Source organism: Arachis hypogaea, chromosome 16 (assembly GCF_003086295.3).
Source record: "Arachis hypogaea cultivar Tifrunner chromosome 16, arahy.Tifrunner.gnm2.J5K5, whole genome shotgun sequence".
Lineage (NCBI taxonomy): Eukaryota > Viridiplantae > Streptophyta > Magnoliopsida > Fabales > Fabaceae > Arachis > Arachis hypogaea.
Window position 1 is genome coordinate 691,996 of NC_092051.1, and position 12,651 is coordinate 704,646.

Consider the following 12,651-nt stretch of genomic DNA (forward strand, 5'->3'; position numbering starts at 1 on the left):
AAATAAAATAAGGATGAAGTCAAAATCCGATCTCATCCTATATTCATTGCCAGCGTTAGTCCCATGTTATTAGTTATGAGGCTTATATTTGTTTCCAACGAACACTAGGCATGAAATTAAATGTGAAAAGGTGTGTATGTTATAAACTTGGCAAGACACTCATCAGTCATCACTGGCTTAAATTTGGGGCATCTACTCTTAGTTGCACGCACATGCACGCATATTATTATTCATTTGCAAAAATGAAATCTCCCATTCACAAACTATATGCTTTATGTGATTTTCATGTGAAAAGGTGACACACACTTTTCACAATGCTAACACTAATATATAAATTGTAGCCAGGTGAACGTTCTCCACCCACTTCGGTAAAATCAAACGGATTAATTAGGTCATTCTTATCTTCTTCACCTTGGTTTAGAGAGGAACGGTGATGAGTGATTAGATTTTAAATAAATTATTATGCCAAATCTAAATAATAATAAACTTATGAATAATCTATCATAAAGTTAATTTTAAAAATTTAAATTGATAAGATAAAGTACAAATAAATAATTAATTTTATATATCTATTTTTTTATACAACTTTTTTTTTAGAGAAAATGATAAATATGTCCCTGATCTTTTGTTCTGTGGACATTTTCGTCCCTAACCATTGAAAAATGCTTTTAAGACCCTGACCTTCACAAAACTTGGACGGATCAGTCCCTTCGTCCAAATGCCTCCATCAAGGACTGATCCGTTTAAATGCCTCCGTCAGGGACTGATCTGTCTAAGTTTTGTAAAGGTCAGAGACTTAAAAGCATTTTTCAATGGTCAGAAACGAAAATATCCGCGAAACAAAATGTCAGGATCTATTTATTTATTTATTTTATTAGGGTTTTCTCTAACCGCATCCTATTTATGTGAGTATCTATGTTATATAACTTTGTTACTACTTGTAAGTTACCATATATAGCTCTCTATAGTCTATAGTCTATGTATAATGATATATGTGACCTGTCTTTGAGTGAGTGCATGTTGAAATATAGCTTGGTGAAGTAAGTGGGAGTGGGATACAATAATGATGACAAAACAAAGTGTTAGCTAGTTATCATTAATAATTTAATTTGTAGAGTGCCATAAGTTTTTTCATCTTTTGGTGAGGGAATTTTCAACCTTTGCTTTGTTGGTACGAAAGACTTTATAACAATGCTATGGCTCAATGTGGTAATAGGTATTATGGCATACATCATGCTATATACACATAAAATAGACACACAACAAAAATCCCTTTATTATATTACTTAATATATATCATAATTGATGCACTTTAATTTCTTTCTGTATGATGCCAATTGCCAAGTTATGGTTATTTTCTTTTCTTTCTTCTTTTATTATCATTATTTTTTTTAGCCTTTTCCTACCCTTCTTTCTTCGGATTCGATTTGCCTTTGGTACTTGTAGAAGCAACCTCTTTATTGTAAAAATATAAAGAAAACAAAAGCTAGGTACCCATCACTATGAACTTTCTGTTTGAGATGTTGTAAAATTACTTCTTGTAGTCGTAGTACATTTAGTGTATTTTTTTTTTTTTTTGTTGTTGACTTACATTTAGTGTATTTTGTCAAATAAAATTAATTTTTATTATAATTAAAATATTATTTCTTATTTTAATTTAGGTTTAATTACTCTGCTGGTCCCTATAGTTTTGCAAAATTTTCAATTAGGTCCCTATACTTTTTTTTTCTTTTAATTGAGTCCTTGCACCAAATTTTTTTTTAATTTGGTCCCTACACTTTTTTTTTTCTTTTATTTAGCTTCCTGTACCAATTCTTTTTTTTTTTTAATTAGGTCCCTGTAAAATTAAGCCAATTACTACTAAGAAGGACTTAATTGAAAAAAAAAATGGTGTAGGAACCAAATTAAAAAGAAAAAAAAGTATAGGAACCTAATTGAAAATTTTACGAAATTATAAGACCAACAGAGTAATTAAATCTTTAATTTATCAAAATTTAAACTTTTCAAAGGTCAAGATGATAGTTTACTCATGTTATATACAACTCTTTAATATGCATGCTGCATAATATTGTATTGTTTAGACATATATTTAAGGGTAATGTTAGATAATTATTAATTTTTTTTTAAACTAAAAATAGTTAATCTTTTAATTAAAATTATTTTATTTATCTTAAAATTTAAAATTTAAAATATAAATTTTTTATTTTAAATTATAATTTCAAATATTAAAATTGATTAATATTGATTAACTAAAATTGATTCTCTATAGATACTATCTCTGTCTGTACTTATAATGATTTACCGTTTAATTTCCGATTTAGGATCTGAATATATGTTTTTCTTTTCACTTTTGTTATGACAAAATTATATATAAACATAATAAGGCTTTTTGCTTCGTACAAGGACCACACGACTAGCTAGAAAATGACCTGTGCATATATAAGAACCTTTATATAATTGATTCCTTATCTCTTTTTTTTTTTCTTGATTTTTTTCACCGGGGTTATAAATTCATGATAAATTATAGAAAAAATTTCAAGTGTACTGGTATACCGGTGTTTCAATGATTTTTAACCGTTGATTTTAATTATATAAATATATATAATATATATAATTAAGATCAATGATTAAAAATTACTGAAACACCGATATACTGGTATACTTAAAAACTTTCCTAAATTATATAAAGGGTAAACTATACACTGATATCTTTTGGTATTAGATAATATCACATATAATTGATATAATAACTATTGGTATCATTTATTTATTTATTCATTTATAAAAGTATGCATTAATATTTTTTAAAATTTAATAATATAATCATCTAATTTCAATTCAATACAATTAATCTGACAATACATTACAAAACTTAATCCCAACAAACACATTCCTACAAAACTAGTCAGTTTTTTGTGCAGATCCGTACTACACTACTAGCTTCAATTTATGAACCTCTTAATTTAGTTAACTGGTACTCCATGATCAGAGCTTAAAGATAAAGTTAGTGGCATTCATTAATTACTGCAATAATATATAACATCAATTAAAACAAAAAACCAATTATCAAAGTAATATATTCTCACTCCTAAATTTAATAACCCTCATTATATGATGCTCCTTATTAGTTACCTTCTATTCTTAATATTTATTTTTTCCTTGTTTGATGATAAAAAAAAAAACTCATAATTAAGGGCTATTTGAGAATAATATGTAAGCCTACGTTTGTTTCTCAGAACAGGACAGGACAAGACACTAAAAATAAAATATAAGAGACAGAGATACAAAATTTTATGTTTTTATATTTTGTTTGGTGATAAACTAAAACAAATTATGAAAATTCAATTTATTTTTATTTTTTTATTCAAAAAAATTGAGATGAAAAATATAATAATAAAAAAATATAATTATAAAAAATTAACAAAAATAAAAATAAAAATAAAAAATAAATTGTGTACTTTGTTAGTGCCTCCGTGTTCTTTCTGTCAAGATGGACACAAAATACACTAATTCAGTATCTCTAGACATATTATTTCTGTCCATGTCTCTTCTGCCAAACACGATTTTGTATTTCTATATTCCTATCTCAGTGTCCTGTCTCTGTAAACAAATGCAGTCTAATAAAAAAGTGACATAAGTAATCATCAATTAGAGAATAATCCCAAATATTATATCCAATTCCTTCAAAATTCACTCTATAGGTGTTTCAACTTTCAAGGCCTCTTTTATTGTTGTCAATGCAAAATTGTTAGTATTTATAATGATGAAAAATCTTCATCATGACGAAAATTAGAGGAGCTTTTTCTTTACAATCATAGCAAAGCCAAAGAAACGACAAAGGATAAGTGAAGAGTGTATCTAAGATCAATTAACAAACGCACAAGAGAACAAGCATAATTATTGCATATGATCTTTAATGCTTTATTATTACTATTTGAGTTTCGGTTAGGTGTATGCTATTCATTATGATCCCTTAGGCATAACTAGTGCTCTTCATTCATATCTTGATATAAAGTAATTTGAAACTTAACCCTTTTAGTTATTAGATGATACAACATGCAATATTTGTAATCCATTTTGTAAAAGATTATAATTAACTCACTCTCCCCATTTATGTGATCTTACATAATTTCAAGAATAATGATTAATGTTATTTATCCTGAATTTTTATGTGTATAACTAATTATGAAAATGTCTTTTCAAGCGGTTAGAAATATATCTAAATTAAAATAGTATTCCGAATTTCTAATTATTATTTTTAGGCTTTGTAATGGCCTCTTATTTACCCGTTTGTTTTTTGGACCGTGTGTTTAGTTCATTCGCAATAATACAATATAGTACAATTAGGATCACCCAATCTTGGCGAATCTTGGCCCAATAGGACTCTACAAATCTAATGGTCCAATAATTAAGCACTAGTAGTGTGGTCCAATTCCCTTTTTTTTTCTTAAATAATTAACTTCGTAACAAAGTTGGGTTAGTACTTGTTTGGGTGCCATTATTTTGATAAAAATTTTTTTTTTAATATTTTTTTTTTATTTTTTAGCGTGTTTGGAAAATTTCTAGTAATAAAAGTAAAAGCACTAGAAAAATAAAAAAAAGAAAATCTTTTTTGAGAAATTGTAATTTATATCTTTTTTTAAAAGATCTTTTTTCCTTAAAAAAAAGATATTTTTTATGTAATAAATAAACAAAAAAATTTTTTATATTGTTATACCCAAATATAATTGATAGATAAAAAGATATTTTTATATGAGATATCCAAACATAAAATTACTTATACTTTTTCATAAGATCTTTTAAAAAAAAATAACTCAAAAAAAAAGATCTTTTATTAGAAGCTCACCCAAACAAACCTTTAGTCTAGTAGTTAGCTCACTAGTTCGTTGAAGCAAGTGTCGGAAATTCAAATCTTGTCTTGTGCATGTCAGCGACAAACTCTTAAAATGGAGCTCCGAGTTGACTTGGATACCTCATAATTAATGCTTGCTTTGGACCTATAAAAAGAAAAAAAAATTACTACATCCAAAAAAAGTTATTTTAATTAGTAGTAATGTAATAGCAGCATTGCATGGTAACAGTGGTGGTCCATGAACATGAGTGGCTAGTAGCTTTTAGGTTTGTAGTTGAGTAAACGTGGAAAAGAAGAGCCACAAAAAGGTGGCATGTAAAAAAGTGTTGATAATGGTTGGGCTTTCATTGTGGCTTTAGGGTTAAAAAAAGTACAAAAAATGAGCAGTTTTGTGTTCAGTTAAGTGGCTGGTCCTGCGGCTGCAAAATCTTGGACATGACACTGCAAGCGCACGTTTTCAAGCTTCACATGTTATGTTAGTGTTACACTGTTACTCATTCACTCTCTCTCCAAAATATATATCAAAATGTCTTTCTCACATGCGTTATCTACCTTGTGTCCTTGTCTTCTTTGCCCAGTATTTGTATCTTGTTTTTTCTTATTTAATTACATTTTCACAACTATAGTTTTTACTAGTTTTTTTTTTTTTTTTTTGGATAAAACACACAATTAAATCAAATGGAGTTTAAAATTATACAATTAATCCAAATAAAAAAATGTTACATCGATCTCCTATTAGCACGTTTTTATATAAATCGAATGAGTCTCATTCAATTTTCCAACTCTCACACCAATTTGAATCAGGATAACTCGAATTACTAAGAAAAAAATGCAAATCGAAGCTAGCTAACTCGATTTATGCATACATGAAATTTAGCTTAGTAAATCGAATCATATTGATTCGAATTATGCATGCATGCACGTGATACCTACTAATTTGAATCACACCAATTCGAATTACCCATAATTTTGTGCACCTAGTAATTCGAAACAACCTGTTTCGATTTACCCATAGTTCTACTAATTCGAATTGCTTTTATTCGAATTACTACCAATGAGCGCCTATGGTAATTCGACTTTGACTCATTCGAATTACTAATGGTTTCCTATAAATAGAATTCGAATTGAGCTCGTTCAAACTACAATTCAAAAATCCTGCCCCACCAAATTTCAGAAAAATCTCTTCCCTAAAACTCCAACAAAGACTTCAACATTCGGATATTCTGCTGATGGGGGATAACCCAGATCGTCTTTATTGTTTGGATGGGGTTGCCCATATAGCTGGTGTCATCAATGAAGAGGTTAGTGCGTACAATTTTTTACGCAAATAGGATTTAATGTGTTACATTTTTTTTTGTCTCTTATAACGCTAGTTATTATTTACAATTGTTAAATTAGATAGAGTGTTATATTAGTGATTTATTAATTTTTAGAGGTCTGAGGGAGTAAGTTCTAATTTGGATAGTGATTACAAATAAGTAGAAGAGTATGAGTAGTGAAGATAATAGGGGGTAAAACTTGGTTAGAGTAAGAGTAGTGATTGGAGTCTATGTTGTGATTTGGGTTGTTGTTAAAAAAAAGTATGGGTAATGACTTGATGTTTTATTCAAAATTTATGTGACGTCTACACTAAATCAATTATTTTATTAATATTAAACTAGTTTTTATTAGGCCCAGTTTGATGAATATATGATATTATTTTGTATTTGAACGCGTAACATTATTTGGTTGTGAACAAGTTGTATTCTTTGGATTAAGAGATGCATTAGTTGATATTGTTATATAAATATGTTTTGATATGGTCCTAAGAGACAATCTGTTACGTTGTTTATGCAGGCCCACCGATGTATCACCAGCATGAGACGGCAGCAGGGTATGCGCCTGGACGAGAAGATTGTTCCATACTTGCAAATGGCTGGTTTATACCATCTTGCGAGACTGAACGAGATTTGGTTTAGGTTGGATGAGCCATTAGCTAGTGCATTCGTGGAGCGATGGCGTCCGGAGACACACGTGTTTCATATGCCGTTCGGAGAGTGCACGATCACACTGCAGGACGTGGCGTACCAATTAGGGCTGTCGATCGATGGACATTACGTCAGTGGATGCCTGACGGAGTTTGAGCGATACATCGAGGATGGTCACCTAGCTTGGGTGTGGTTCGAGGAGCTGCTGGGTGTTTTGCCTCATGCGAATTGCATCGACAAGTTCACTGTGAGATGCAGTTGGATGCATAACACATTCAGAGAGCTTCCTGATGGCGCCAACGACGCCACTGTTAGGAGGTATGTCTAGGCCTATATCATGATGCTTTTGGAGACTCAGCTATTTGGCGACAAGTCCGGTACTCGCCTTCACATTCGGCGGCTGCCATACGTAGCCAGGCTTGAGGACATGGGTGGGTACTGCTGAACAACCTGAAACTCCAGTACCCTGTGTATTTCTGGCACCAAATCCAACAGGTTCGCCAGAAACCCCTGTTGTCTCATGGCATCCAAGTCCAAATTTGAAAAGTGCGGGGGATACTATTGGGTCCCTGAGCTAAACGCTCCACCACCCACAGCTGGATTACTCCCTGCTATGTCATCACCACTATCATCGACAATGATGTCCGGCTCCAAATCATCATTGTCATCATCACCCAGTAGTACATCGTCTATACCATCAGGTATTCCACCCTGTAATGAAACCGGCGCCGTATCAGTAATACCTACTTCTCCGTCACCACTACAGTATAGATTAGCTGCAACGGACAGGAAGGCAACCACCATTGTCTCAGGTGCAATCACAGGCACGGATGAAGAGGCACAAACAGGCCTCGAACCTCCTGAGCTGGAGACCACATCTACAAGCTTGGCCAACAGCTCAGGGGTCCTAACCTCAGAAAACTGCCGACGACAATGGAACAGAACTTCCAAATCCTCGTTACTCCCTATGACAAACGAATCGTATTTCACATCATCTCGCAAAACTGAAATCGGAATTCGATAGAATAACTTCTCAACCTGTTTCATGCCTTGCAACCCCAATTTTTGGATTATAGAGTTTAGGAACTCAGTGAAGCTCGTTGTATGTTTCAGAAAAAACACTAAAGGGTTCCTTATCAGTAAACTTAATTTCAGAGAATGTTTTTTTCTTAATCGACCCTCTATAATGCATCAACACTCTCAACAGGAATTCACGTTCATATCATATTTATATACGTTGGCCTCACAATAAATCGAATTTTCCTAGTTCGATTTATTACTTCATGGTAATTTGAATCAGTCCCATTCGAATTATATAAGGACAACACAAGGGATAAATCGAAGCAGGTTGTTTCGAATTACTGGGGACGTGAATTGCATGCATAATTCAAATCAATGTGATTCGATTTACTAAGCTATATTTCATGCATGCATGAATCGAGTTAGCTAGCTACGATTTGCATTTTTTCATGGTAATTCGAGTTACCCTGATTCAAATTAGTATGAGAGTTGGCAAATCGAATAAGAGTCATTCGATTTATATAGAAACGCGCTAACTGGAGATCCATGTAACGTTTTTTTATTTGAGTGAATTGTGTAATATTGACTTTGGGTTTGATTTAATTATGCATTTTACCCCCCTTTTTTTGTAATAACATTACTAAAATTTAAATTTTTAAAAATTACGTCGGTTTTATCTTGATATTATAGATTATAACACAAAAAATTTATAGAATCAAACTACTTTTATAAAAATATCATAAGAGACAAAAGTCGTTATCCGCTAATTAATAGGACTAGGATTTTCATACATAAAATAAATAAATAATAAGCATTTTAGTTATTTTTTATGTGAGTAAGTTTAGTTTTTTACTAATAATTAATTTTAACATTTATTATCTGAAATTTGAAAGAATTTAATGTGTATACTTTTACATTTGATTAGGTGTTAAGTCTATTGTACAAATAAAAATTATTAATTCTTATGCTTGTTATTTAAAAATAATATTTTATATATATATATATATATAATTAGATATTTGTATAAAAAATTATGTTAATAGTTATAAAATTAATTTAAAATAAATTATTTTTTAAACAATTGAATCTTGATTCGAACTATTAATCATAACATTAGTATTCTCTCCAAATTATATGAAATAAATATTTGAAAGAAGAAAAGTACTGGAAATATATATTAGAAAGATAAGCGGTGAAAATTTAAAATAAAATAAAAAATATAAAATTTTGTATATAATAATATTTTTTAATTATAAATTTAATGAATTTTATTATTTTTATAATTTATTTGAATTATATTATTTTATTAATTTTATTTTTTATAGAATAAAAAAGTAGAGAGCTAGAGAATGAGGGAGAAAGATAAAGAAAAAGAATGAGAGAGGGAGTGTGTTAAATTTGGAGAAAAATATTTTATTTTAATTGTAATAAAAAATATCTCGTGACATATTTTGGTTTGTTAAATTGGTATTATAAATTAATTATAAGTTATATATAGAGTGAGAAGGGTATAGAGAAATAGAAAAGAAGAGAGAGGTAGATAAGATAATAGAGGAAGAGAGTTTATTAATTTTGAAAAAAAATATTTTATCTTAATTTTTAATAGAGAGTGTCATGTGATACATTTTAGTTATTAAATTAGTAATATAATATAATTATATTTCAATTTTAATTGTAATTAGAAAGTATTATGTTGTATATTTTTATTGTTAAATTTATAATTAGTTATTGATAATGATATATAAAAGAAATAGAATATATAAAAAAATGAAAGAGATAAAAAAAAAGATAATAAAAAGATCTCTTTAATTTAAAAAAAATAATTTTAATTATAATAAAAAAATACCCCATAATACATTTTTACTGTAAAATTAATATTATATAATAGATAATAGATTACACCTTAATTAAGTCAAGCAATAGTTAGAGTTTCATGTATTTGAGATTTTAAGATTTTCTTATCATAAAATAAGGTCTTTCTATTATATGAATTTTGTAAAGTATCTCGTCAATCGTCATATGAAGTAGTAGGTGTAATGTATGTAGAAAGAAAAGAAAGATTTGCATTGGGATCTTTGTTCGTTAATTCACTGTTGGCTCTGGCTGAATAAAACGTCCCCGCTTCTATAAATTCTTTTGTTTCTACCTATATATCTATATATCTCCCTCCATTATTTATTATTACAATATCATTTTTTAGTTAAATTCTAAAATAATCTCTAAAATTAGTTGCACATATTATAATAAGTTTTGAGATTCTAATTATATTAATTAGATAATTAAGATTGATAAAAATATATCATTTAATTTTTTAAATCAGAATGAGTTACTTAATAGATAAGAATTATATCACTAATATAGTATATTTTATCAATTTCAAAACATAATTATTACGTTTAAAATTTCAACAATTATTTTATTATGGGTAATCATTTTTAAATACTATATTTTTTTCGAATAAATTACCATTTGTACCAATAAAAGATACAGATGCTGACAAATGTATCTATATAAAAATAAAACGACAATTATAACCACAGAAGATGGCTTTCGTGTGTCAAGAGTACCCGGACATCAGTTACACAATTGGTCCGTTAGGGTATTCTTGGTACACGAAAGCTATCTTCCGTGGGTACAATTGTCGTTACACAATTGGTCCATTAGGGTATTCTTGGTACACGGAAGCTATCTTCCGTATGTACAATTGTCGTTTTATTCTTATATGAATACATTTATCAGTGTTTGTATCTTTCATGGATACAAATGATAATTTATTCTTTTTTTTTTCAAAAATAGATTTATTTTATTTATTGATTGAAGCAAAATACAATAGGATCTATGTTAGGACATATAGCAAAAGAAAGAGGAAATTTTTAAAGTTCACTAAAACGTGAATACAGCATCAAAACATGAATGAAAGAGAAAATAAATTAGAAAAAGGAAAGTGAATGCAGAACTAGGGATTAAAAAACAACTCATTCACAAGTTTCAAGCATAACTCCACCGTTGCTTCTGAAGGAATCAATTCTTATTCAAAGATCATGTTGTTCCTTGATTTCTAAATTTTCCAATACAACGTTGCTAACAACATCAACTGCGACGACCAACCATGTCGAACTTTGAAATGCTCAGATCTCTCTGACTAGACCGACCAAAAAGAAGGTAAGTTGTTGTTGACAAAATCTATGGTGATGGGGCTTTTATTCCATACCTCTTTTGCTTTCTCACATAAGAGTAGACAATGATTGATCGATTCTGCATCTGATTGGCAGTAGCGACATAATAGGAAAATGGAAGAGAGGCGTTGGTTGAGCAAATTAAGGATAGGGAGCTTCTCGTGAATGCTTCTCCAGAGACAAAATTTTCAATTTTGGTGGAAGAGAGAGAGTCTCCACAATTGACACCAAATTTTTTTTATGTTGAAAATTTTTTGGACAAAACTTTATTGGAGAGTGCTTGAAATGATATGCCACTTGGTAGCCAGAGCTTGCCTCATATTTCCTGCTTCGAATTGTATTCCATTGAAGTCTGTCTTCACCTTCTGAGATTGTGATTGATAGAATTTGCTGACTAATTTCAGGTAAGAAGAGTTGATTAATTAGATTCTGATTCTAACTTCTATTGGATAGCACTAAATCTTTTACCCACATAATGTTATGTCTCTAAATTTCCGTGATAGCTGATTGGGAGGGAGCCAAAGGTCAGTGAAAATTTGGATGTTGTTGCCATTGCCAACCCGCCAAATAAGTTTCTTTTCCAAAACTGAGCGACCTTCTAAAACACTCCGTTATTCCTAAGAAGGTGAGTTACCCGTCTCTGCCTTCATGATGGAACTGTATTTATAGTATTTTCCTTTGTAGACCCTGCCTATAAGAGAATCTAGTTGAATAGCTAGTTCCAACAATGTTTAGCAATCAATGCCAGATTTTGAATCGCTCATATTATAAAGAAGTCATGAATTATTAAATAATAGACATCGATATCACAACACAACATACATAACTGCAAATATATGTATAATTCAAATGAAATTTTCTAAAAATTTTAATTAGTTATTAGTTAATTTTTAAAAATTATTTTTTATTCTAAATCTTAAATATAACTAAAGTTTTAAATCCTCCAAAAAACAAAAATAAAAAAATAATTTAATAATAAAAAAATATAAATATTAGTTAATTAAAAATTAGTTTCTTATTTTTATTCTTTTCTAAAAATACAAATTTCTTAAAAGGAAGTAATGGCCTTATTGCACAGTCCTCTTAGGATACTAATAAGAAAGAAAAGAATATATAAATCTACCTAACACTACACGTGATGAATTATGTAAAATTACTATATTATTTTTATACACGACTAAAGTCAAATTAATTGAGTAACAAACATGTGGATAAAGTATGGAAAAAATTTACATCATTGACTCATTGTGCACAAAATTAAATTCAAATAGGTTTAATTATTCTGTTAGTCTTTATAATTTCGTAAAATTTTTAATTAGGTTTTTATATTTTTTTTAATTGAGTCTTTTCATCAATTTTTTTTAATTGAGTCTCTATACTTTTTTTTTTCTTTTATTTGAATTCCTGCACCAATTTTTTTTATTTGGGTCCCTACATAATTAAGCCGATTACTATTAAAAGGGACCTAATTGAAAAAAATATTGGTATAGAGACCCAATTAAAAAAAAATATAGAAATCTAATTAAAAAGTTTACGAAACTATAAAAAGCAAAAGAGTAATTAAACCATCCAAATAATCCTTTTACATTCATTTTTATTTTTTTATTTTTTGGTAACCTATAGATTGTAAATTAAA

The 12,651-nt window shown here is 29.2% G+C and overlaps 1 protein-coding gene across 1 annotated transcript; it reads left to right on the plus strand.

Moving 5' to 3' along the window:
* Positions 1-6,081: 6,081 nt before the first annotated feature.
* On the plus strand, positions 6,082-7,147 carry LOC112754449 (protein MAIN-LIKE 2-like). The gene is made up of 3 exons (XM_025802107.1): positions 6,082-6,153; positions 6,689-6,865; positions 6,908-7,147. The coding sequence occupies exons 1-3, from the start codon at positions 6,082-6,084 to the stop codon at positions 7,145-7,147; spliced, it is 489 nt and encodes a 162-aa protein (XP_025657892.1).
* The last annotated feature ends 5,504 nt before the right edge of the window (positions 7,148-12,651 follow it).